Source organism: Neolamprologus brichardi, chromosome 1 (genome assembly GCF_056152115.1).
Source record: "Neolamprologus brichardi isolate AB-2024 chromosome 1, ASM5615211v1, whole genome shotgun sequence".
NCBI lineage: Eukaryota > Metazoa > Chordata > Actinopteri > Cichliformes > Cichlidae > Neolamprologus > Neolamprologus brichardi.
Genome location: NC_142104.1, coordinates 7,394,073 through 7,421,756, shown reverse-complemented (window position 1 = coordinate 7,421,756; position 27,684 = coordinate 7,394,073). Strand labels below are relative to the sequence as shown.

General features: G+C 41.4%; 1 protein-coding gene across 6 annotated transcripts in view; it reads left to right on the top strand.

Annotated features, from left to right (window-relative positions):
- The window catches only part of akap13a (A-kinase anchoring protein 13a), a 125,198-nt gene that overhangs the window by 72,330 nt on the left and 25,184 nt on the right, over positions 1–27,684 (top strand). For 4 of the 6 annotated variants that reach the window (XM_087845740.1, XM_087845632.1, XM_087845707.1 and 1 more), the window contains exons 11-26: positions 720–865; positions 3,511–3,875; positions 8,933–8,980; positions 12,360–12,537; positions 12,980–13,082; positions 15,295–15,334; positions 15,557–15,668; positions 20,067–20,226; positions 23,060–23,127; positions 23,239–23,305; positions 23,821–23,968; positions 24,156–24,268; positions 24,487–24,633; positions 25,645–25,901; positions 26,252–26,377; positions 26,890–27,007. In XM_087845740.1, coding sequence (XP_087701866.1) covers positions 720–865; positions 3,511–3,875; positions 8,933–8,980; positions 12,360–12,537; positions 12,980–13,082; positions 15,295–15,334; positions 15,557–15,668; positions 20,067–20,226; positions 23,060–23,127; positions 23,239–23,305; positions 23,821–23,968; positions 24,156–24,268; positions 24,487–24,633; positions 25,645–25,901; positions 26,252–26,377; positions 26,890–27,007 — 2,196 coding nt within the window. Of the gene's footprint in view, positions 1–719; positions 866–3,510; positions 3,876–8,932; positions 8,981–12,359; positions 12,538–12,979; positions 13,083–13,539; positions 13,663–15,294; positions 15,335–15,556; positions 15,669–20,066; positions 20,227–23,059; positions 23,128–23,238; positions 23,306–23,820; positions 23,969–24,155; positions 24,269–24,486; positions 24,634–25,644; positions 25,902–26,251; positions 26,378–26,889; positions 27,008–27,684 lie in introns of all 6 variants that reach the window. The other 2 variants (XM_087845860.1, XM_087845798.1) reach the window with 2 other exon arrangements.

Genomic DNA, 27,684 nt, shown 5'->3' with positions numbered 1-27,684 from the left:
TAGAATAGTGGGTGTAAAGTAAAAATGGCTTGTGGTGAGCTGCTATGGGTAAAGAGTACAGAGACTTACTGAGAAAAACTAACATGGCATCATATAAGCCGAGGCCTGAGAGCGACTACTTTAAATTCAAAGTAGTCAGTGTGATACACGCGATTCTGACTAATTATAGTTCATATCATTGTGGCTGATATGAACTCGAGTAACTGTCTGCTTGATGTCTGTAATTTCTATCGATCAAGCAACAGAAGTAAAAAATGACTTCTTGCTTTAAAGCTTAAAATAAGGTGCAGACATTCTTTGTAAGCATCAGTGTCCGTTTGGCCTTAGGGTGACTAATGCAGCTCTTTCATGAAAGCAGTTTTGCAGTACATCAATAACCGTTTACGTTGTCTTTCTCCGAGTCAGATTATAACTTCAGTTCTGCCCTGGTACCTTTATGAAACCCACAAACACTGGTTGTTTGCAGTCGAGCACAGACCGCTTTGGTGAGGACAGTCAGCCATTGATCCACCAGGCTTTTCACACCTTCTCAGATTCCCACAAGTCTTTTCACTGATGTCTTACAGACCTGCTTGTGTTTTAGAACAAAGAATGAAGACTTATTGTTTTGGAAACAAGGTGGGGGGTTTTTCAGTTTAACAGCCTCTGTTGAGAAACTTATCAGTTTTCTCCTCTGTTTGATTTTAACCCTGCGATGTGTTAAATGTCGTGTCTTTCAGGATCCTCAGAGTCTTCAACATTTTCCAGTTTGCCCAGTAGGACCAGCAGTGCCACCAGCTGCCCCTCTTCAGCTCACAGAGACTCTGGCAGTGACATAGAGAGCTTCCTGAACGCAGAACCCGGATATGACAGCATCTTCAGAAAGGTCTGAGCCCCATCGACTTCGAATCAATGTTAAAGTGCTCAAAAACAATTATTTTAAACTGGTTTAATTATCTGTGCAAAGTGAGAAAAGCAAATGAGGACAAATCTGTGAAAAAATATATATTTTAAGTAAGTAAGTAAGTAAAAATGTAAATAAAAACATTGCCCCTATATATGCTGTAGAATGAACTTCTTACACATCCAAACTGCAAACACATCAATCATTAAATGTATAAATGAGGAAAAATGTAGCAGCAAATTCCTTGTTTACTAAATCCTTGGCTGGCTGTGGTCCAAACATCCGGTTCAGTCAAACACCAAGAATATATTTTGCCTCTGCAACTGCTCCTATAGGGATTATATACTATATATGAAGTATCTATTTTCTCAGTCTGTGTCTGTTTTTTATTTATTAGTACCCTGAGGCAGAGATGCCAAACATCTACTAAGCATCTTTTTAAGCCGGCAGCTCTCCTCCGCTGCTGGGAAAGTGCAAGCTGTGGTCCCTGCTGTCACTCTGCTGCTGTTGAAAGTCTGTTTGAAGCCAGGCACCCTTTGGTTAAAGTTGAAACACTTGTATCTCTCAGTTTCTGCTGTGTTGAGCACTTGAAACATGCTCATTGTAATGTGAACCGTATGTCATGTTTGGTGCAAACAAAGCTAGAGAAGAGAATATCAGCTGCCTGGGAGTATACAGTGTGGCGCTGAGGGTTGGGACGCTGTAGATAGGCCGTGATGGGCAAAATGAATCCGCACAAAGACTACAGGAGCTAAATTCTGAAAGAGAGGATTAACGTCTTTGCTGCTCTCTGAAGGGAAACGCTTCTTTTGTGAAATGTAATACTGTAAATGTAGAATAAAGAGGACATAGACGGTTTCAACGGTCGTGACTTATCTGAGTTTCACATGTATGTTGTGCCATCAGATAACATTTAAAATCCTGAAATAAAACAAAGTTTAAAAGTCAGCTGGGTCCTTCTCCTATAGCGCTGGAGCTGACGTTCACATGCACTCTCTGCCCTTGATGTATGCTCATGCGTTGTCCGACTCCCAGAGGAAGTTGTGTTTGCAGCATAAAGCAGATCTTTCATTCGCAGCTCTGCGACAGAAGCAGCTCTATGCTCGGCCCTCACACTGCAGCTGGCAGCACAATAGGCCCAGTTAAAGCTCACACCTACAAATTAACTCTAAATGGACTATCCCAAACCTGTGTGTGTGTGTGTGGGCAGTAGTTTTTTCCCACCATTCCCAAAGAGTGGTTTTACCAAAACTATTTGTTTTCCGTGTGCTTCTTATATTATAGAGCTGTCAGGTGAAGACTTGTCAAGAAATCAGCAGACTATACACAAGCATATGGCTAATTAACTTGCAAGAATACATATTAGTTTACACATACGTGGTGTACGTACACTTTATATTTGCCAACTGCTAATTGCCAACTGTCTGTGGATTTGGATCACTAAAATGGTCCCGTGACAATGACAAATGGACTTTAAAAAGACTATATATCACTAAGAAGTGTTTTCCTGGGAAAGGTTTGTTTTAACAAGGTTGCTATCATTTATTGGTGTTTGTTATAATGCCAGTGTTGCTATAAAGTGGCGCTGGCTCATTATCCCTAAGCCATGCCATTTGGTCCTCATTATATTCCATTCCTGTGGGTTAAATGGCTCTTCAGCCTACTCTTAATTCATCTCATGCCTCAGTGAAGAAATGCTGATTGATATACAATGTGATAGCCTGAGTAATTAACAATGATTTCAAGGACATCTGTTTTGCTGTGTTATGTTTTATTCATATTTATTATGCTGTGTTGGAGTGCCCTTTTTTCCCTGTTCTGTTACATTCTGCCCATAAACTGCAGGTGTGATAAAATGGCAAAAGCACATTATGGATCTTAAATAGTCTCCTGTTATTGGGGTTTTGTGGTCCTCCATATAGAAAACACTACGCTACTTCCAGATGAACAGAATTAACCTTTTGGGTCCTTCATATAGTCCTATTGTTCCCTTGTAGGATTGCCACTACCTGATACCATCACCGTCACCAAGGCCAGGGTTAATGTAAGGTGGTGCTAGCCACTCTGTGTAATGTGTACCATGTGACCCAAACAAAAATAGAACCAGCCAGTGAGAGGGCAGGAGAGCTTCGTTCACTTACAATAAATGATTTAGCCTTATGCACTTAGTGACCATAAATGGATAGATATCTGCTGAGCAGCTGTTGAGACATAGCGTCTGCAGGCTTTTTTGTGGGATTTTTTTGCCGTTGATTATCACTAATTCCTCAAGTTGTCATCCACAACCTTGCCTCACAATAGCTTAGTAAGCACACACATGTTCTCACGCTCCACTTCCTGTGGTTCTCAGAGCAGAGCCAGACTCTTCACACTTTCAGTTACTGTTCACGGTTCACAAGCGCATTGCTTGATTAAACCTGGAAATTAATACTTTACGTGGAAACAGTTGCATTTACATGTGTCCTCGCTCCCTAAAATAATAAATCAACATTTTATTAGTGTGGCATTGACTTCATATAGTGCTGATTTAGCATACTGGCTCATGATAAACCATAACGTTTTGATGGTACAGTAATGCTTTAAAGTAGTGTAAAGTTATACCTTTTCTCTTTTGGGATGTCTTTCAGAATGATGAACCTGTGACTGGAGGAGACAGTACCAGCGAGGTTTCCGTCTCCTGCTCTTCCACAGACGACACCGCCAGCGTCGGCCCGACCAGCTCCAGCCCGGAGGGCAGCCAGGGCCTGGGCTGCAGCTGGAGTCCAGAAGAGGGCATCCAGACCGTGGCACCTGCCACTGAAGGACTGGACAGTGAAGGTGGAGAAGGAGGAGGGGCAGGAGAGGCTGAAGAAGAGGCCAAAGATAGAGTAACCGAGGTGCCGCGGCGTTCCTGTCTCTTTCGTAACAGCAACCGTTCCCTGTCACCTCTTCGCCGCCACAGCTGGGGTCCTGGAAAGAACAACGGAGGAGACGGAGAGATGAACCAGAGGAGGTGAGAATGATAAATACTGGGTTCTTCAGGATGAATAATGTCTAATTGCATTGTTGATGAAGTGGATGTAGAAATAGAAACGTTTCTCCTCTGTCCTAGATACTGGCTGCTGGTGTTAATCTGGTGTTAGTCAGTAGATGTCAGCAGACTTGATGTGTGCCTCTTTCAGCATTATTAGAGCTTGTTGATGTCAGTCCTTCTGTGCCATGTTGAGTGTTTCCTCTTCATGCTGTGAGCAGCTGTGTTGCCATTTGTCTCGCGTTGGCAGGGAGCTTCCAAAATTGTACACACAGATGCTTATAAACAAATGCACAGATACGCACTTCAACATGAACACATGTTCTCACGCTTTCACATTCAGAGCCACACTGTACAGTTGTCACGAGTTGACAACAAGATTATTTCACAAACATCGGTTCAGTAGAAAGGCTAACAGTGACTTTTAGAACGGGAGTCTTAGCGCTGTTTTGTCATCACTGCTCAAACGATTAGCTCTTAGAGATGGTCTGTAGAAGAATTTACATGCAAGTTTAAATATTCTTCTTAATATCCCCTGTCTTATTAAGTTTTTCCTTTTGACAATAGTGTATATTTCATATGTGCATCTGTGTGTTAAAGCCTGACGATACTGGAGACCATTACTCATTCACAGGGAGTATAAAAGAAATCCATTAATCATATATTGGCCATTGTTTTTAGTACATGGCAAATGGCCAGGTACTTGTATAGCACTCTTCTACTCTGAGTACTCAAAACGTTTTTTACTACAATCCTTATTCACACAAGTACTTTTTTCTTATACCTTACGTCTTACGTTTGTGCACGTAAGACGCAAAAAAAAAGAAAAAGAAAAAATAAACAGCATTTAGGAGACTTTACAGGAGTTCATTTAATCCCAAGGTTTTCTGGGGGTGGCTGTAGAGGGAAGAGCTCATACAAACACTTCACTGTACATACAGATTTACATTGCGGGGGACATGATGTATGGTCCTGCCTGGCAATCCCACCTCTGGTATTCTGCACAAACACATGCTCACGCTCCGATGGATGCACTGGGGCAACTCCGGTTCATTATGCCCAAGGATATTTCAAGATGCAGATTAGAGTAGCTGGGGATTGAACCACCGACCTTTCAATTAATAAGTAACCTGTGCTGCCTCATGAGCCACAGAGCTTAGATGTATAGATGCAGGCAGTGTTTTACAGCAACGTTTGATATCATTATTTACTTTTTAGATAGAATTATTTATTTCAAAAGTTAGGCAGCAACTTAATGTAAAAATGCCTCTTGCCTGCATCACCATCTGCTCAACTGTGATACAACTCTGCAATGTATGGGTGGCAGTTTTCCCTCTTTAAGTGGAACTTTAGAGCATTTCTATCCCACAAACTGAGACATGTCACACATTGTGATAGGCTCTAGCTTCCAAACACTGGAGGACAGTGTTTGGAAGTCTGGCTTATACCGGATGGCCATGAAGAAAGCATGCAGGGTTAATATGCTGTCTTGTTTTGCTACCCAGATTTCCTGATCATAATAAAGTCAAAAGCTGGGCTCATTTCTCCAGCTTTGCCAAGTAACTCATATCATATCATATCATATCATATCATATCATATCATATCATTATAGATCAACCTAAATAAGGACCAGTCACATAGAAGCCTACTGACTCACTAAGTAAAATCACAAAGAGGGTACTGCGACCTCCTCTAGTCAACATGTAGTAGTAGATTAACAGGTGTTATTAAAGGAGGGAAACCCTCCAAAAAACGGATGGAGCAGTGGAGCAGCCAAGGGAACAGAACGATATAAAAATTGTATCACTAAAATATAATTTATCATACAAACACAGTTAAAATTTTAAAGGCAATTAAAACACACAGTAAAAATCAAAATAAAACATAAACACACTAAAAGTCCAGAGAAGTCAGCCACGGCGTTAAAATCCAGCAAAATCGGGCCGTGCAAGAAAAACCCGGCGGCGTCCCCGGCCGTCCTGTCAGTCTCTCCGATCCGGAGTGCCCGGATGGGCAGAGCTCCTAACCCTGCCCGCCGCTTTTCTGTGGCACGCCAGCACTATGGTCTCACCGTCGGAGGTAGGGCGCTGTCCCACTCCTAACTAATCCCCCACCACAGCGTCCTCTGGCCTCAAGCTATTCCAGCAGCAGCACGGCTCTCACTGCTTCTCTACGCACTGGCCGTCGTATGCCCTCGCCACGTACTGCACACCAACCCGCACCAACGCCGCCCTCTGCTTGCGGCCGCCACCGCTGCCTGCCAGCATCTACTCCGCCATCTCTGCTGCCCTGCTTCTCCTGACCGGCTAGGCCCTCTCATTGGGCCTCTGTGACCTCCCAGGTGTGCCAAGTTTGTAATCAGGGAGGGGTATAGTCTCTCCAGGACAATTCAACAATAAATACAATAAAAGCATGCAATAAAACAAGAATAAAACACTTTACAATATTAAAATATTAACAATAATAAAACACAGCAACTCATGCGAGATAAAAATCGAGTTAACTTGTCCATTTCCACCCCGTGACAAACACAAACCCAAAATGGAGAATGTTTGTCTTGAAAGTAAAAGTCGTGGCTTACCATTTCACAAGGTGCAAGTTGATTCTTCTATGCAAACTACAGGAAACCGTGGCAATCTGCTAGCAAACAAAACAATTGCAAGGAGGTTTTTCTTTAGTGCAGCACCATATACGTCGTTGCAACTTGCAACAGTAACCGCTCCAGCAAACACTGTCAGGGAATACACATTTTTCCCTATAAACAAAGGTTACCAGGGGGTTTGCCTGTCTGTGTGAGTGGGGTCTAGGACACATCTTTTTAAAAAAAGACAAAATAAATGTAATAAGATTTTAAATTATGAGGAAAAACAAGTTTTCGGAATGTCTCGTATAGTGTTTGGTGACATTTTAAAGTAACAGTCTAGCATTTGGTAATTATGCTTATTCGGTTTCTTGCCAAAGATTATTAGGAATCCACAATGAAAGTGACATGAGTGTTGCATAAGCCCTACTGAAGCATTTGATCTGTTCAGTCCACACAAACTCCATCCTCAGACAGAGATGCCAAACAGATGTCTGTCAGCACAGAGGAGCTGAAAGGAGCAGCTGGTCTAAACAGAAGTTTACTGGATAAAGGCAGCTTTCATGTGGTCGCAGCAGGAAGGAATCATCGATACTTTTAGATACAGTGTGTTATTATGGTGCGTTATGTTCATCAAGTTCAGTAAATTTGTTTGGTTTAAACAGCTGTCTGTGGAGACATGCACCACAAAGTGTGCCTGAAAAAATTGACTTGAAGTGTGAAGCAAACAAACAAAAACATGGGGCACCACAGACGCATTCCTCAGAGTCTCTGCCGATGATACAGAGTCCTTCTTCTGATAGATTTGAAAGAATGAAAATCTGTTTAATTTCTGAGGTGGACAAGTAACCGACTGCAGAAAACTCTTTGTAATGTGAAGTGGCTTTCAAAATAGTGTTACCATTAAAAACCAGGAGGCTGTTATCATAGTTTAGCACAGACTGCAAATAAAGCCTGGTCCTAGGGTACCAGTGCGCCCACACTACTCTTAACTCCTCCAGTACCAGCAACTCTAAAGTTCACTAATTAGAGGATAGGTTATCTTGCTAAATGGTATCACAGGGGATGAATGCACAAGGATAATTCTTGTCGGAATCCAGCAACATCCTTTAAAGTTGACTTCAGAGGTTATCCACTGACCAGCAGAGACTCTAGGGAGTCACAGTTGTGACATTGTCCTTCATGTGGTTATGATACAAATAGGGTTTCTGCTCACAATACTCAACTGGAACTCTAACTTTGAATCCCAAACATTTTGTTTGACACATTTCTGTCTATTGAGTGTTTCAATTCATGCTGTGTTATTATCAGTTGATTAGAAGATGTACAGTCCCACGAAAAAGAACATTTTCACAGGATTCTGTGCAGTCCTGTGAAAAATAAAGTACACCTTTTTTGCTTTCATACAAATTAAGAAGGAATGTTGCAGCTATGTGCTGATATTCAAATACACTGGCTTCACTAGTCATCAGCAAGTGTGAAAACCTCTATAAAAGTTTTAAGAATCTTCCGACCTTCCAGTAAATTCACACCAAAGTCAGACCCTGCAATGCCACAAACAGAAGAATGACATCAGACTCTGCAAGCCTCATTTGGCCTTTTAAATGTTAAATTTCATGGAAGTACAGACTAAAAAAAGACTTATTTGCCAGGACAAAGCTTAAAAAGAATACGAAGCACAACTTGGCTTTGTAAAATTGCATCTGAATAAACCACAAGACGTCTGAAACAATGTCCTTTAGACAGATGAGGTCAAAGTGGAAATGTTTGATAATAATTCACAGCTCTATATTTGGGGAAAGCCAAACGCAGCATATCAGCACAAACACCTCGTACGTGCTGTCAATCACTGTGGCGCAGGGGTGATGATTCAGTGCTTTCCTGTTTTTACTTTTTTTTCTTTGGCAGCCGCAGGACTTGGGCACCTTCATTTGCAATCGCTAATGTCCACAAACCTCAATGAACTGAAACAATGTTATAGAGAAAAGTTGGCCCGACTTCCTCCACTAAAAAATGTGAGAGACTGATGTGTGATGACTCATAGATGAAATGATTACTTCAACTTAGAGCTGCTAAAGGTGCTTCTACAAGCTGCTGAATGATGAGATGCAAGCTTTTGCCTGTGGAAACTTTAGTTTGTACCAGCAATCTCACTGTGAGGTGGGAATACTGAAAAGGATAAACATCATTTTGAAACTATGAGCAAATATATCACCACAATTACTTCATGCTTATCATCTTTCATCATTTACTCTGAGTACAGCACTCTTATCACTCTTGTCTTTTCTTAGATCATTACCTATTCAGTAGTAGCCATAAAAATCCAACGGTCCCATCGGCAATAAGAACAGTTCGTTGATTAATTATTTTCTTGCTGTCATGGCTTCCGTTCAAATCCCACTTCATTTCCACCTTCATCCACCACTCTGTCTCTGTCTCCGTCTCCATCACCTCCAGTTCCACTCGTAGCTCTGGTGAGAGGAAGCCGGCCTTTCACAGGAGAAGGTATTAATACATCACATTCATCAGTTCATGTTTTGTTAAGCTTGCCCTGCTTTTTAGTGGCATGCTATGGCAAATTTATGCAGTTGTGCCCTTTGTGGACCTCCCGGCTTTTAATGTATGCTTGCTGAACTGCTGTTGCATTCTCTCCGTCCCTGCAGGCAACTGCTCTGAAAAATGCTGCTCTCTTTTCACCCCTGTTGGAGTTTGTATGAAATACTGTGGCAAATGGGTGGTGGTGGCACCGCTGTTTTGTATTGCATTGGTAATAACAAGCAGCCACACAGAAAGAGAGGAGTTTAGCTCCTCTCTTTCTGTAGGCTGAACCGCATTGGCCAGAGTTTTAGAACAGACGATTGCTTTTTATTTTATTTATTTATTTTGTGGGTTTAATAACTTCCTGTAGAGAATTATTCAAAACTCTAAAGCATCAGAAGACAGAAGACAGTGGGCTGCAGCAGTAAAAACAGAATGGAAGTTGTTCTCACTGCAAAATAGCTTTGTTGACTGTATGAAATGTTGCTCTTTGACCCAGAAGGAGGAGGGAGGAAGCAGTGGAAAAAAAAGAGTCAGCATCTTTCACTTGATCTTGATTATATGCAGAATAGATCTATTTCAGCTCTGCAGGGTGAGCCGAATGCTTACACTCCTACTCAGAAAGTCTGTTGGATATGAAAATGTTTGACAACAGTGTCTGAAAACGGTAAAAGGCTTCTTTAGTAAGACACATCTGAAGTGTGTCGTGGTTATTGTAGTTAATTAAACTGAAAAGTAAGCTAGGAGTGGAAAAACTTCTTCAGTTAAATAAAATAAAAATAAAACTAGGCTGTAAATAGTAATATATATGAAGTGATATTTTGCACTAATGACTAAAGGCTAATTAGTCATGTCAACTCTTTCTCCTGATTATTATCCTTTTAATAAGGTCATCAAAATGAGTTAAAGTAAGACTCAAACTAAAATGTGACATTTTTAATAAAAACTTACTAAAAAAAATATCTAACTGGAAAATAGGTTTGTTCAGGAATGGTGTAGAGAGCTTCTTGACAGGTTCATGGTGTAGATTAGCGTTGTCAAACTCATTTTAGTCCATACAGTCCAATTCGATCTCAAATGGCAGGCACCGGTAAATGCCATTTCATATTAACCTATAGAAAAATATAAACGTTTTCCTCTTTCTTTTAATATAAAGAGATACAAACATATTCTGGAAATGTTAACAACTATTTACCGAGATGAAAGTGTCCTGTTCAAAAAGAAGGTGCAATTTGTCTGCTCTCATTAAAAACAAACACATCTGGACAGCTCCTTAAGCAAACCACCGCCTCGCTGTATTTATGAGTAACAAGGCTTTAAGACTGACAATGATTCACTCTCATTAGGTGATCCATTCGTACACTGAAAAGTACAAATATTAAGCCCTTCATCTCTGAAGTATTCACGGCTATCCAGTGGACTGGACCGGACCCTTTGTTGGGCTAGTTTGACTGAGTTTGACCAAAGTGCTCCACAAGTTAGTTAATGAACAAGAGAAAAAAAACAGAAAAATAAATACAGAAAATAAAACATGAAATGAAGTTAATACAATATATTTAACATAAACAAAAACCAATATCTATACCCACCGCTAGCACTAGTGTCTTCCACACTTGTGCTAGTTTTAATTAGATGCATAATCACAGAATCACAATCATGGGCAGACATCAGGGTTAAACATTACTTATATTTCTGACTTCAATATATATTAATGACTCCTTGGGCCACAGACTCTTTCTAAATTCCCTTAAACACACACCTGTAGTATTTCTGACCTCCAGATTCTCATCACTTGCTGGCTGACATGTATTTTAATACAGATATATCAATGCTTACTAGCTAATAATGGCCAATAATATCAGCCCTCCTCCATCTCTGTCAAGTTGTAATGAAGACAAGTCTGTTATTGTCACAGTCCACTGCTGTAACCATCTGGTCACATCTGTCACGTTCAAGAAGCCAGCGGCCACCCTAGCAGCAGCTCCAGCTGTGTTAATGGTGCCTTGGCTATTCTGCCAGTTTTTCATTTCTGGGAAACACCCTGGGTTCAAGTTGATTTCCTGTCTGCTACTGATATTACAACAACGCTGCAGCAGGAAATCAGCTTTAACCCATTTGCAATGTTTATGCTTCACAATGTAAAATACATCCACTCTGCCCAGTTATTTCAGAATAACGCCAGTGTTCTCAGATACGCCTGCAACTCTATCCTGCTCGTGTCCTCATCTGTGTGCTTCACTGCCACTCTGCCATACTCTCTTATCAATCTTCCCATCACTCTCCTAACCTCTTTCACCTCACTTTCTCTTAGTATGAGCATGTGCCCCCGCCCCCTCGCCATTGGCTACAGTGTGGAAGTTGTTTCCTCAGGTTTACTGCATTACTGTGTTTGTGATGTTTTCTTATTTGCCGAGGGCACATGTCCTTATTTGAACATGGCATATTTACATGCTGCTTGATTTGCATTAGCCGTTGTTGTGGGTGTTTTCGTGTGTATATGAATGCCCAACCCTTTCAGTCAGCAACCTTCTGCACCAAGGAGAGAGAGGGAGCTGAAATAGCTGCTAGTGTTTGAGCATGGAGGGCCCTGTGGCTCTGTAGAATAGTATGTAATAATACTGCCACCAAGGAGGCCTTAGTATGACAGATATAGCCATCTACATTCACAGCCCGGAGGATAGGTGAGTGCTGCTCCACTCTGGACACTTATAATCACCAAATCATGATTCTTTTACTCTGGTTTTAGTTAGTGAAGCTTGGATGAGTTGGACTGATGATTTGCTGGATAATGGAGTAGCATACAAACCCATGGGCCGGAGATGAGAGATTTACTGCTGGAGCTTTAACTATCATAGAGTCTGTCCTGAAGCGAATAGAGCTGCAGCCTCATGGCATAGCTCATCCTGAAATGTAGCAGTAGTTTTCCTCTCCATAATCATTGGATTGGATTTTTCAAGGCCTCTTATTTCCAGTCATAGCTCGATGTAATTGGGTTTGTAAATCACAGCTGCAGAGCTCTCCATGCTGATGCTGATGTTGGGAGTCATTTGCAGCTGCTTCAGCTGTAAATCTGCTCCAGAGGCTAGTGATAACTCAGCTGGCTAAACACAGTGTAGGACCAGCTGTGTGTGTGTGTGTGTGTGTGTGTGTGTGTGTGTGTGTGTGTGTGTGTGTGTGTGTGTGTGTGTGTGTGTGTGTGTGTGAACAGGTACATCTTTGTGTGTTTGTGTTTGCTGCAGCGACAGTTGTGTACATTCAGAAAGCTGTGATTGTGATTGATGTGATTGTGTTCAATACAGTGTGTGTTCTTTTATTGAGGTCATCTTTGCTTTCTGTTTGTACACAGTTACAGCTTGGAGGGGCTCAGTGGAGGCCCTGAAGAGCTCAGGGGCCCCACCAGCCAGGGGCCCCGTATCCTAGAACCTATAAGGATTCCCCGGCAAGACAGCGATGACAGAGGCTCTTTGGTTTCTCTGACAGAGGAACAGGAGGACCGGGGGGAGTATAGCAGAGTGCATGACCCGGTGAGCTAATAAACACACGCACACATGAAGTTTGTTGACGTGATGCCACTTCTTTACACTGTCACACAGTCGGCCACCAAGAGATCCTGAAAAACCCACACAGCCTAATTCACGAGAGAAAAGAGTCGTTGTAAAGCTTGTACATAAACAAGACTTATAAGCAGTCAAGGGAAATCTGAGCCTTGTCAGTTTGGGGATTAGTGAGAATTAATAAACATGACTTTCTTCGGGCAGATTTATACTTCTCCCATTGAATTTAAAACAAATTGTAAACATAATGTCCCGATTTAAAATGCCGAGTTTCCTCTTTTAGTTCGTGTTCCTGTTTCCAGTTGACTGGCTGGCAATGCTTTGTTCCACATTATCGCTGCCTGGCTCACTCCATTTTTTTTTAACATTTTCATGCACTTGGTTTCATTCAGTCTCCTGTCTCTTGCTGCAGAAATCCAGACGATATCGGCCCCTGCGAAACAGCTGTCCTCCCATGAGTCTGCCCCTCACCAAGTCTGTATCTATGCTGGCCATCAGCCAGAGAGACATCGATGGTGAGTGACACGTTATGAGGCAGCTATCAAGTCCCTACTTGTAACATTCAGCCCTTTTCTTCACCTTTTTATCCTTTAGTTTTCTTTGTTATCCTCTTTAGGCTTTAACTTACTAAATTAAAGTACAGTGCAAAGTCCTCATTCTTCATTTCCTCGTTTTAACATCACCAGACTCAGCAGAGGGACACAATCTTTTCAGCTTGTAATTGGAAATTTAGAGTTCATTATGTTTTTCACTGTAAGCCCCATCGCAAAGAGAATAGAAAAAAAGGTCAAAAAGCTAGATAAAGAGAGAAAGTGGTAGTTTAACATGCAGATATTTAAACTGAATCGCTCTTATTACACGTTTCCCGTACATCTCCACTTCCTGCCCCCATCCTCACTATTATTAGGTTACTATATATTTCAATAAGTGATCAGTGCCTGTTGTGGTTCTTTCCTTCCTGCTCCCCAGCAGTGGGACACCTGAGACGTAAGAGGCGAATTTCCTTCTCTTTCAACCTTTCCCCCATCCTCACCAAATCTAAGTCTCAGTTCATTTATCGGGACTCCTCATCTAGTGATGATGAGGATGACTTCAGTAAGTACTGACATGTAAACTTAGCTGCAGTAGAAAATAGCTGTGATGTCAGAAGGAGAACAGTAGCTGCTCCGCTTAGCAACCTGGATCTGAGCTGCAAAGATGACAGCGATGCACCCAGATCAGCTAGCAGCTAGCCTGATACCCACACTGAAGTGTTTACTTGTGACTCAACATGAAGTGTGTGCGTGAAATGCTTCCTAGACTGAGTCAAACAGAGGAAGCAAAGTTGTCTGAAGGAAAATTTAAATTTTTACTCTTTAAACTTCATCAAAGATAAAGTCCAAACATTCAGCCGCAACAATCTTGTCATGAAGAAGCTTCTAATTGCTGCTGATATTAATCTACTTGCAGTGTGAGAATGCAATTAGACAACGCTTGTAGCCAGATTGCTGCTGTAGAAAAGCACCTTTCGCCTAGGCTGCATTGTGTTTAAATTATAATCCATGTTGACAGCAATAAATAAGACCTTGGCTTCTCGTGTTTCCTACGCAGCACAAGAATCGGATGACCTTTACATAAACTAGCCTTACTTCAGTCTTTTTGAAAAAACTGAAACACAATTACCAGAGAAAGAGGAAAATAATCATAAACACCGCAGGTGAACTGAGGAAGCCCTTTCTTCTCTGCAGATAAATACGAGCCTGTCACCTTTAGTCAAAGACACCGAGGCATTCCTTCCTTTTTCTTATCTGTGCAATATTTCCATTAGCACTGTTCTCTGTCTCCTTGTCTCTATTGCTAGGAACACAGGCAGGCCAAGATTTTGTCCTCATTATCCTGTTTTGGGTTTGACTTTCTTCTGCAGCGCATGCGAGCAGCGCTTTGCATATTTTCGTGTGCGTCTGGATATTGGTAGAAATCATTGTTTAGAGAGAAGCAGCTCGTTGCCTAGAAAAGATGCATGCCTTATGTTTAACTCTGTGCTTAACGTTTGGCACAGAGATTAATTGAAAAACACACATGTTCTGGCTGTTACTGCAGCCAGAAAATCCAGATTTTCAACAATAGAGTCTGGGAGGAGCTACAACCAGCATAGCTTTGTTCTAATAGGTTGAGCAGACCAAAAAATATGACATTTTGCCCGAGTCATCATCCATTGTCCAGCCTTCAATGCACGATAATTTAAAACTCTATAATTTTAGTCTTTGACTGTATTACAGCCCCTCATTTATCCCCCCGTCTCAAAACAGAGCAGTTTAGCTCACTTCTGTAGAGCACAGAGCTACAGCAGGTGAGGACTGACCAAAAAATAGCTTTTACACTTTGTGCTGATTGGCTGCCCCTTGCAGTTGTGTGGGGTTGTTGTGTTTATAGTTTCAGCTTTGTGCTTTAGTTGACCGTAATGGGGGGAAAAAAAAATCACAATAGGTCACCTTTAAAGGAGATGGTAGAAAAGGAAGTGCTCGATATAGCTGTTGGCCTCTTTTAGTCATGTCAGTGGGTTGTCAGTTGTCACACAGCTGTACAAGGGTACCTAAAGTGTTGCATATTTACCTTTAGGGAGCCAAATCTGTAGCTTACTCTCAATTATAATCAGGAAAAATAAGAAAAGTGCGGTCAGCCCCTAAAGACATATATTTTTTTGTTTTTACTATCCTGCCACTCACTTCCTCTCCTTTTTTTTTCCAGGTATGAGGTTTTCCAGCACCTCTGGGTCACTAGCATACAGGTCAGTCTAATCCTGCGCTTACATTTTACCAGTAAATTGTTCTTAAGGCTTTCATTGCTTGGAGGACCTTTTATAGTCCTATAAAGAGCTGTGTGCAGTAGTGGTCAAATGATTCTATAGGACCTTTATGGTGCTTCAAAGAACCATTTCACAATGTGTGAGCAGGTATGCTGTGTGAATGCAGCTGCTGGAGATGAAATTAAACCTGTTTGTGTGTTCCAGTATATCAGAGGAGGAGCCTGGGCCTCTGCGGAGTGACACTGAGGGAAAGAGTGTGACAAAAGTTAGCCGGACCTTCAGCTACCTCAAGAACAAGATGTACAAAAAGACCAGGGTGAGGGAACATGGAGTTTTTCTTCTTTTGACTACACTTCACTGTAGCCTGCTTCTTACAGTTTATTCAGTAGGCAACCACCTTCAGTGTTTTCTTACAAGTGTATCCCCTTTGAGCAATGAGCAGTTAATGCCCAACCACAGTTTTCAAGTATTCACACATGTATGAATCTTAAGCTTCTTTTTCTGTTGGTCCCTGACTAGCTTCAGTTTCACAGCAGGGCTGTTATAGGCAGTTCTGGGCTGAACAGTTATAGGTGTGGCACCTCAAGAACTACATATGTTTGTCCTCTTTTTCTTTTCTTTGTTTACACTACAACTCCCAATAGGTGCGTGGCGTATTAAGCAGGCGGCGATTAGCATAGCAACAACTAAACTGCAACCATAACAATAAGTTGGAGCATACTGTGCGTTTGAGTTTCCTGATGGCAGATGCCTTGCATTCTGATTTAAGTTAAAATAACATAACATTACGAGTGGCTAAATGTCTTTATGTCAGGTGTATCACAGACTAACCTCAGGCAGAACTCCCACTGTGGCTGATAATAGGATCCAGAATCCTTATTAAAGTCTGTTTACGTGTGGCAGCGTAAGCCAATGTTGGCATCAGAACTGAGTCATGCTTTGGTGTTTCAGATTGTTGTGCACCCCTTGTTTTGGGAACCGGGTGCAGGCAGGTCGAAGGCATGAATGTAAGATCATGTTGGTCTTTACCACCATTTCAAATATACATCAGTACAGGAGCTCAGAGATTCTCCGATTATACAATTGGAGATGCTGCAGGAGTTTGAAAAGATGACACCCTCCAGAGAAAACTGTGGGAAAAACCTCCAATTTCTTTGCTTCTACGCCTATAACAGTGCTCCTGAATCTTGGGTCCTCACTACTCTCTTGAATACCTATCGTTCAATTTGTGATTGTACTTTTGCAGCTTTGCAGTTGGCATGCAAAACAACCAATGAGATGACCATAAACTAGGCTTAACAAATCCTTTCCATCTACTCTACAAACAAATGCATGGCTCTCTCCAAGGATAACATGCAGTAAACCAAACCAATTAAGCTTCACTTTGATGAATGTGTCATTTAGTTTCTATTCTAGCGTCATTATTTTCTCCCTACGCTGGCTTCACTCTATGTGAAAAAGCTAGTTGAGAGGAAGTACATATGTTTTCCTTTAAGGAGGTGACCGGAGTTTTTATTTCCTCTGTAGCACACAGGCTTAACAACGCCTGGTTTTCACGGCCAGCTCAACTGTTTGTGTTTTAGATTTAAGAGCTAACTCATGGTTTTTCTATGTTAACTTTACGTGTTCGTTGGTTTTTAAAAATATGACGTTCATCATGTTGCAATGCATGCTTGCATTCAGACCACACACTTATGTCAGTTAGAGGTTCCCCTTCTGCTGGAGGATCAACCGTAAAGTGGGAGCTAAAAAATGGCAGACAAATGAGCTTCTGAGAACTTGCATGATGGTCCCTCATGCAACGCCACGCAAAAGACTTCCTTTAAAAAGTTGAATAGGCCCCTCTGGTTCAAAAGCTCCTTATATGTCCTGCTTTTGCCCAAGTCGTTGTTAGATGCAACTTCCCACTCAAATTTCCCAATCGCCTCACAGCAATGTCTTCTCAGAGAGATAAGCCTCTATGTAAGATGTGGTCAAAGCAGACTTTCTTTCTCCTGCCCTTCGTACTCCTAACTGATCTAACTGCAGTGTCTCCATTCCTGTCACAGGGTGACAATAATATGCTGTTAGTTTGTTGAAATATCGATCAGAATAAGTTACTTTAGTGAAACAATGGCTTCAGCACTATTATGACATGGAAATTATTGTACAGTACTGCATTTAAAAATCACAATGCTCAGCACTGCTCACTTTAAATTGCAGAAGTGGCATTTACTGTATTGCAGTAGCCGTTAATATGATTTAGGAATACAGTTGTCTGTATCAAGACTTTAAAACTCAACGGGGTAGCTGTGGGTGCTTAAAAGTAAAAATAATTGCATTCAATCTTCTCCCCAAAAAAGAGGCCTTGGAAGGTATTAAATAGTCTTACATTTAATTCACAGATTATAAGCAGTAATGTAATTATACAGCATTTTTATATCCAATATATCCAGTTGTGGGCTGTGTGGTAGACCTTACACAGCTATAAACTGTGTGTGTGACAGTATATTGAACCAAAGGACACTCACACAGCACCAGGAAGTACAAAAGGCAAATTCACTAAAACCACAAATTAACATATTACCTTTTGATAGCTATTCTGATATGTAGTTTACTTCATGATCAAAATTGGTGTTAGATGCTACCTGAAATTATTAGAAAGAAAAGCTGGCTGTAATGATAGATATCCATGTTTCTGCTGCCAGTGATAACTGCTTTGATCACGAAGCGTGCATTTAAATTTGTACCATGTGGTGATTAAAGGGTCTGAAATGCCCTGAATTTAGCACAGAGTTTTTATTTCTGATTGGGAAGTGAAATGTCTGTTTGCTTCCTGTAAATATGCAGCCCTTGCAAAGAGACACTGAAGGGTGAACAGGAAGTAAAACAGGAAGATAGAGTTGGTGGTTTAATAATCTCCCCTCTAACCTCAGCCGTCACTTTGCTTTTAAAGCAACAGGATTCTGAAAAAGCTTCCCTCAGCCTGCAGCTCATTGCTCTCTGTCAGGGGTCAAAGTTATTGGCCACCGTTAAAGCTTTGATGTTCAAAATGGGTTTGCCTGGTGTCTATTGGCTCTCCTTGGAGCATTGAGATTAAATCTATAACTGTCAAATGTGTTGAAGAATTGGTAATCTCATTTGTTCCTGTCATTAATAAACCAGAACCAGTTTTAAGGAGGAGAATTTGTGTCTTCCTCTTTAGGTTAAACATTGAAAGTCTGACTGTTCTGGAAGGGGATCTAGTTTGTGCATTTTGTCACCATGTCTCTGTCAGACTGAAGGAAGGGCCATTGCAGAAATAGCACCTCCCGTAGCGAGCCAGTGACTTCCTCATTCACAGCCTTCCTAATGGAGACTTGCTGGTAGTAGCTTGAGCCACTGAGCCACAACCAGGGATGTTATACAGGAGTTTCCCAGGGAGCCGTGGCTTCTCACTGAGATGGAAAGGTTGGCTGGAGGTAGGCTAACACAGTGCTCTGGTTTCCCAGTTGAATTGTAGTGAAAGAGACTGTCACAATATCATGTTAAAAGGGGCTGGTGTTTTCCTCTGGGCTGATGTCTTTTTCCAGTGAAGTCATTGCCCGTTAACAGTGTGTTTTACTGGAATGTCTTTTTGTTTAAATCTCTGGTTTAGATGTCACTAGTGATTGCTTATCCTGTTGTGTATGCTTGCAGCCAAAACAAAGAGTACAGAGAATCATCTTTTTCAAATGCGTTGAACTGCTGGCGTTTTCTTGTTTTTGTTTTTTTTTGCCGGGCATCGATAGGCGTGATATCAAGCAAGCATTCTTGCTGCCATGAAGAATACTTTTTCGGGCCGTTTATTGTGGTTTAGTGCTGGTTAGACAGTTGTTGCAGGAAGTGAGAATGAAAGCTGTGTGTTGTACTGGCTCTGAAACATAGCGTGGGCCAGTCAGGCTTTTGGTATCTTGAAATGGCTGAACCAAATGAGCTCTAGTATGTCAGAGCTTTGTGGTCCCTTCAAACCAAGAGGCCCAGGGCTGGTCATTAAAATGAGCTGGAAAACTGCATTTTCCCATTTCCTCTGGGTTTGGGTGGAGGCTCTATGATGTAAATCCAAGAGAATGAGAGCTCTGTTCTTCTCTGCATCACTTTATGGGATTGTGATTCAGCTCAGTGTACAGAGATGACCAGCTGCTGAGGACGATCTCATCCATTAATGCAGAGGCAGCAGAAAGCCCACCCTGTTATGGAAAGGTCACAGAAGTGATTCCCAGACAGTGCGTCTCCGTCACCAGTCATGCATCCTGCAGAAATGTCTCATTCTTCATAACAGGTTGTAGCATTCGAGTGTCTTGAGAAACCAAACAAATACGTAATATGAGAATATGCTGCCTTTTTGGGATAAATGGTCATTGAAGATCTCCACCTCTGAGTCTTCTGTCTCACCTCAGAAAAAAGGATTAAAAGTGTCTGAAATTTATTTAAAAGAGTGCCTTAATGAGACAATTTGTTGTCAGGATAAATAATGCATCACTTAATATGCAAACCCTCCCGCTGCGTCCTACATCCGAGTAATAATGTTGCTCTGCAGGGTTCAGATTGGAATTTAACAGAAGCGACTGGCCCAGTGTCAGTGTCTGGTATGTTAGTGGATGCTACACGTTACCACGCTTCACTTCGAAACTTCTAATTGGATGGCAAAGTTGAAGCAATTAGAGAAGTTCAAGGTTGGGTTGTCTTCTTAACTAATTAATTTCCATTTGTGCAGGAAAAGGAGCGAGACAAACGGGAGAAGGACAAGGAGAGCAAGGAGAAGGACAAGAAGACTGTGAACGGTCATGTTTTTACACCAGTCAGCTCAAACCACGCCACCCAGTGCTCCCAGTGCAATAAAGGTTTTAATGGCAAGGATGCTTTCCATTGCACATGTAAGTAACTTTCTTTTTTTTTCCTTTTTGTCTTGTTTGTTTTCTGCAGAGTTGCTGTAGGTTTAAATTATATTAAATCCTAATAACCTTTAATTATTTTATTAGAAGATTTTAATTTCTTATGTGAAAGCACACTAAGCTGCAAGTCGTTTCTGAAAGACGATGCTGAACATAAGGAGAGGAAGTGAAAAGATTTCACCAATAAATCCAGGAATATGCATGTTTGAATATATTAGTTTATGTTTCTTCTCGTCTTTGTCTCTCAATAACCATTTATCCGATCCACTTCACACTTGTTATGTGTGTTACTGAGAACCTAAGTAAGAGCGGTGCTGAGTCTAAAGTTGTTTTGATTAGCAGTTCTCATAGTTTGGCTAAAAGCACAGACTGTATGTAAATGATGGCCCACGCGTCTATGAAATTACCCAGTAGTCTCTGGATTATGCATTTTGAGGCTTCATAGTTGGTACACGCTTGTTTTAAAAAGCCTGAGGTGACCATATTAGGATTAAAAGAGTCAAGTTGTCAGCTAACGCTAGCTATCTCGGTTAGCAAGCTGCATTCCCAAACAAACAGGCACAAATGGCTGCTATGTTGGTGCTGAGGAGCAGAATTATACAGTGTAGAATTTCTCCTGCCAAAAATGTTATTTGTCAGATCATTTTGTTAAGAACTGGCCTAGCAGACAGCTGCCAGCCAAAGCTGTACATGTCAGCGCACCTGTCAATTAAACCAACTTAATATACCAACTTGCCAATTTAAATTTGTTAATTTGAAAAATAAAATGAGGTGTTCACTTTGTAGCTGAAGTTGGGCATTTTAAAATGAGTGTCTGTGTGGAGTGATTCTCGTTTAGCGGTAGCATCTGGGGTTGCTGCTTGGCTAAAAGTTGTTTTGTGTTACCAGCGTTGTTCCCCCTCAGCTGAATTCTACTGATATATTTCAGCTATAAGTTACATTAATTCAAGCAATTTGGTAATAAAAAAGGTAAACACCCGTATCACTGCTAAGTTAATGCAATGCAAGCTCAATTTAATTATCTGGTTTACAGTAGTTTAGTGTTTTTATAGCAATCATGGTGACCGGCATGACTGAAGTTGACAGTGAGCAAATGGTTAAGAGGTTATTTGGCACCTTTTGCAGGTAGTTCTAAAGCAGGACCCTGGTTGAAAATTTTAAAACAAACATAAATGTATGGACGATATCCTTGGTGGACTACAGCCTGCCTTATGTGTGATGGGACATGACACACATTTGTATACCATAGCAAGAAAATAGTGTTTCTATCTCAGTTAAATGACACCTTTAGCAGTGACACAGACGCGTGTTCAGTCATTGTTTTCAGAGCAGTAATGCTATGTTTATATCTGTTAACTTTCACAACAATTGATTTCCTGCATGTGATGCATTTAGGCAATATCTCTCAATTGTAGCTCATGAACAGGAACTGCATGAGTAGCAGAGGAGTCAAACCCTATAGTAGGTCAAGTCAGTTTACTGTAAAGGCTCTGTGTTTACATTTAGGCACTAAATGAAAAGCTTTAATTTAAAGAAAAAGTAAATTAGAATTCCTTTATTTGATTATAAAGGACAGTGCAAGAAAACATGAAACACAAACTGAACTTTATATTAGCAGTTAGTTGTGCAGCTGCAGCAAAACTCCCCAAAGAGCTACTTCTAATGCAACCCAGTCAGACTTTGATTACAGACAACAGAACTGTTTTTTGCATTGTTTTTTACTGGAGCGACAGAGGCAGCCCTAAAGAGGTTTAAGTTTATTGCACAAGCCTTTGGCACAAGCCCAGAAAAAGCCTAAAAAGGAGAAACAAGCTCTGCGATGGATCACAGCAGACCTCTTGGCCACAATCTGCCTCAGATGCTTCAGACTGGCAAAAACAACCCCTGTTGTATTCAGTCAGTCTGGTTCAGATTGTTAGAGCCACAGACAGTGTGAGGGAGGTTTGTACTCTGGCTAGTGTCCATTCAGCAGAGGAATACAGTGATCCTTTGTCTCAGATTAGCTGGTCTTATTTGGATGTCACCAAAAAGCAGTAAAAAACCTAATAAAATCCAGAGGCATGTAAAAAAAAATATATCACTGCAATAAATCAAGGTGCTTTGATAATCATGCAATCTTCTACTTGCTAATATTTTTACAGTGACACATTTTCAGGCGATAGCTCCCAGCCCTGACAGTGTTGCTGCCTTTGTGACTCGTGCAGCGCTATTTTCTCACCCAGACTAAAAGCGGCTGTTGAAGTAATCCCAGGAACGGAAATGTTGCACTGTATGCATTCTAACTTGGGTGACTAGGTCTGATAGTGCGTTTGTGGGTTTCACATGTGTGTTGAGTGGACTTCTGTCTCCTGGAAATATGCCCGTATAATTAAATCCTGATCAGCCACCATTTTTTTTCCTCCTTGATGTGAGCATTAAAATTAAAGAGCGAATATTAGGAAAAACTGAGAATTTGCGTTTAGTGGACAGATCAGCCTGTAGAAGAGGTCAAATGTCAGCAATCTAAAGCCATGACTTTGTTCTTAAATGGTGATTCGAGAATGTTTACATGATTTAAATTTTCCCATGCAATTCGGTGGTGACGTGCGTGTGTGTCATATCTGTTTTTTTCCCCCCATCGTCCACGAGCAGCATTACCCCTCGATTGCATCACATGCTTTGCTCCAGTCTGGCTTTCATTAGCAGGCTGGTGGAGTTTCCTGGCCGGCTATGAAAACCAGTCAGATTTTCTAGCCCCCACTTTTCCGCACACCCTCACATGCCCCACCACCACCACCATCAGGCTAACAGTATTCACTCCTTCTTTTCTTTCCAGACTGCAATGCTTCCGTCCACAAGGGCTGCAGAGACAGCCTGGCTGTTTGTGCCAAGGTGAAGATGAAGGTACAGCTTCCTCGCAGTTACTCCTCCGCCGATTCTGTAGTACTCTGCTGTCCCGAAGCCAATATCGATTTTCTTTTCATTTATGCTTTTTCTCACCGTTTCTCTGCTTAGTTGCCCAACCAGCAGTTTGCGGTACCAGATTCGAGCTTGTTTCCTACAGTAACGATGAGGAACAAACGTGAGTGTGAAACCAGCTCAAGTTGTCACAGCCAGTAATTATTTGCAGATTTATCGCCAAACTTCTCCGATCCCCTAATAAGAGGAGATTGAAGGGTTTTTGTGCACATTTATTTTGTACACACCGTGACAGAGTGCTTCTTTGGGGTTGTTCTTAGGACCAGAGCTCAAAGTGTTGCTCCTAGAAAATTCAGCCACACTCACACACACATACACATAAATATGATTTAAACAGATTTAAACTGTTAAATTAGTCAAAGGACAAAACCTTTTTCCTTTGAATAGAGAAGCTTTATGCTGTCCGCTTGCTCTGAAGTCTCCTAATAAATTATGTTTAAGAAGGTAGACAGTCTGTGAGGAGAGAAAAAGATGGATTGTATTTGCCAAAATACAGTCTTAAAACCATCGCTTTTACCTGTCAGTGATTTAGCTTAAAAGTCAGGATAAGTTAGGATCTCCTGCTGGTTTTGAAAAGTGTTCAGATTATTGTTGTAATCTAAGTTTGCTCTGGTTCAGCTGGTGGGACAAAGGAACGCCCCTGGTCGGCCATCTTGCCCCCTGAGGATCATTCCACCTTAATGATCCCATCACGGAGACACACCAACATCATGACTTTCACGGGAAACAACCTCTCCAAGAGTCTCTCAATAAGCAACATTGCTGGGTGAGCTGCTCTGTGTGTGTGTTGGAGTGAAATGTTTCTGTACTTAATCTAATTTCATTTTTAATAGTTTTTAATGCATTATTTGACCCCTGTACAATGTGTTTAAACAGATATATGGGTAACTGTGTACGGCCTGTTACAAAGACAACATTAATAACGTGAATTTTATTATCGCGTCTCCATTCAGTCCGGTGTTTGACGAGATGCCCATTAAAGGTCTGCGGTATCTCTCTCAGTCCACCGACTCGCTCAACAGAACCAACCAGGTCACAGAATCCATGGAATCACTTACTGATGAAGGTTAATAAAGGCACACACACACAAATTCATTTTCCACGTTTTTTTAATTTAAGCTAGTTTAATGTGAACAAATAATTACTTTTTTAAAAATAAATAAATGATTAATGCATATACTGCACCGAACAGAAACTTAATGTGGTTTATCCAAACCTCTCATCTGTAGATTATCGTATAAATGGAAGTCAGTTTTATTAATTCAGGCTGTGTTGTTGACTCAGGAACAGAAATGATGGATGGGCAGCTGATGGGGGAGTTTGAGGCCGAGGCCAAAGAGCTGGAAGCAGACTCGTGGAGTTTAGGTGTGGATCAGCAACACCTGCAGCAGCTGGACAAAGAGCTGGTGAAGAGACAAGATGTCATCTACGGTAATCACCGCATATAATACTCACTGCAGTAACTTTGATTAAACGTAATTTAATCTGAAGGTGGTAACTGGCAAAGCAAGGAAAGGTAATAGTTTATTAAATGGAGTAACAACGTTTTTAATCAAGCTCATTCTTGGCCTGGTTTCCTACATTTCTGTGTGTCAGCTAGCAAGGAAGCATCTAGTAAAAGTGGACCAATGTTATTTAAAGCAGACAAAAACTCGAGAAAGGAGGTAACGCCTTTAAGCCCAGGATTAACAGTGTTAGATAAAATAAAAATGTCACTGCTGTTTCATCTGTGTCATTGTTATTTTCATGCCCGATGGACTTTGTTTAAGGGTGAACCTACAGTATTTTAATTGGGCCCCACTTAAGGACTTTCTCCTGAATTTCTTCAGTTGTATCTACCAGGCTCTGTGATCTAGTATGGCTTTTTTTTACCTGATTGAAATGTGCACTGAGATACTCTTAATGCGCCTGAGCTGATTTGAATCTATTTGTAGTCAAATTTTCTTCGTAGCTATGCAGTGACCCCTACCACTGTAGTTGCAGATCAGTTGCAAAGTTATGAACTCTATAAAACTCTGTGCACCTCTGATACGGGGAGGGTATAGATGTATTTGAATAGCAGGTGGTGTATGCTGGTGGCTGTCATTTCAGCTTATTGTGCACCTCCAATTTTGGGTACCTGCTGGAGGCATGAGTCTCTGCAGGCATCTTATGATACATGAGTGCAGGGATTCCCAGATGGCACAGATTGCTGCAGCAGTTTGAAAATATGAGAAAGTCTGCAGAAAACTTTGGAAAAACCTCCATAACCACTTTGTTAGCGACTACTTCTTTTCCTGTTCCACCAGTGAAGCTGTTCTCTTTCTGAGCTGCGAAACCTGTTATTTAGGAGAATCATGCAGGGAATCACATACAAGTGGAAATGGCGATGGTGCGATGCTGATGTTATATGTCAGTGACTATAACGGAGGCTTAAGTGTGATTTCCCTTCATGTCCTGCAGAACTGATGCAGACAGAGATGCATCACGTTCGGACGCTGCGCATCATGTCAGAAGTGTACAGCAAAGGCCTGCAGAAGGAGGTTCAGCTGGAGCAGCAGATGTTGGAGAAGCTCTTCCCCGTTCTAGATGATCTACTTGAGCTCCACACACAGCACCTCCTGCGCCTCCTGGAGAGGAAAAAGGAGAGCCAATTAGAGGGAAGAGTCTTTGAAGGAGGCTTCATCATTAGCAGGATAGGGGACATCCTGGGTAGCCAGGTGAGAGGGGCTGGTTCAAAATTCATTTCTATTCTTTACAGCTGATTTAACACAAGCTGGTTTTACAGAAAACCTAAAAGGTAACATGACTGTTTATTTTACAGAAACGAGATGTGTTTTCACGGCTGTTATGAAAGGCCTAATGTTGATTTTTCTGTTCTCGTCTAAGTTTACACCTCCAAAGTAAATTTACACAATCTCTGAGTCAAATATTGCTCCCACAAATCCCAAACATTTGTCTCAGCTCACGTTTGAAGTTCTGAAACTTTGAAAATAATGTTAGCTTTTTAACCTTTATTTCTGCTCTACCAACGTTTCTGTGTGCTTACATCTGTCAAATCCTTCTCTAGTTTTCGGGATCAAATGGTGAAAGCATGAAGAGGGTTTACGGAAGATTCTGCAGTCGCCACAACGAAGCTGTTAACTTCCACAAGGACCTCCTAAACAAAGACAAACGCTTCAAAGCGTTCATCAAAGTAAGCGTCAGGCTTCTCTCGCGGATTTATCAAGTGTCTGTCACACAGCAGACGAACTTTCCAGAGAAGTCTCTTTTCATGCTTTTTGATGAAAACACATTTTTCTTCAGGACGTCTGGCTTTCCAGACACGATTGTGTTTGTTGAATAGAGTTCTGACATTGTTTTCTCTTGTATGGAAGTGCTTGAAGTAGCGTTGAACAAAGAGCTCGTTCTTATTCTGTGTTGCTTTCCTTTTAGTTGTATTATTTTGCATCTGCAGTTCATTTCAATCAGGGCATGTGCTGGAGACATTTGAATAAAAGCTCTATTACCCTCGAGGCAGTTTATTTTTATTATAGAAACGCCAGTGCTCGCCATCATAAACAATAACAATAAACACCCTCTCAAGTACTACTGCTGTATTGTTCTACGCCAAATGAGTTTTGCAGCTTCTCGCTGGTTATGTGAGACCCTGCCACCTGTTGTGTGTGGGCATGTTTTACTAAAAGCACCTCTCGTTTATTCTTTCAGAAAAAGATGAGTAGCAGCATTGTGCGGAGGCTTGGCATCCCAGAATGCATCCTTCTTGTGACCCAGAGGATAACGAAGTACCCCGTGCTGATTCAGAGACTGCTGCAGCACACTAAAGGTTATTTTCATGTTGCCCTTTTTTTCACTTTTAGTTTGTCTATAAAACTGGTAGAAACAAAAGCACGAACTTGGTTCTAATTTTTCAGATGCTGGATTACTACAGATTGCTGCTGCAGGCTAAATATACTGAATTTCTTATTAATCGATATATTTATTACACATTTTCAATAAACTAACAGGTAAAACAACTTCAAGAAACTAACAAAGACAAACCAACCAAACAACCAGAAGGTTTCCTAATCGAGTATCACTTTGTAAGTTTGTTGCTAGCGAACATTCCAGGTTGCAGTTGCCTGAATAAGGCCGTAATACCACCAAAATATGCAAATTCTCATGACCATTGATCAACAACCACTGATCAAAGGAGGCCATTTTCGTGAAAAGGGAAAGACCATGTCTGAATCGAGGAGGGGGGATAAGGGTACATCTGTCACCATCTCACAATGCTGTGATTGCAGCCTTTCCCCAACTCTCTGTGAATGGTACTCATGGCCATGGCCTGTTGATCAATGGTCATGAGAATTTGCATGTTAATGAGCAAGGAACTGGCCTCCCAGCCCATTGTTCCTTCAGTGGGCTGGTTTCAGTCGTTATGCAAATGTACTGTTCATAAGATTGGGGGAATCCTGCAGTCAGGTCACTTGGATGAGTGACGAAACGTTTCTTCGACTGAAA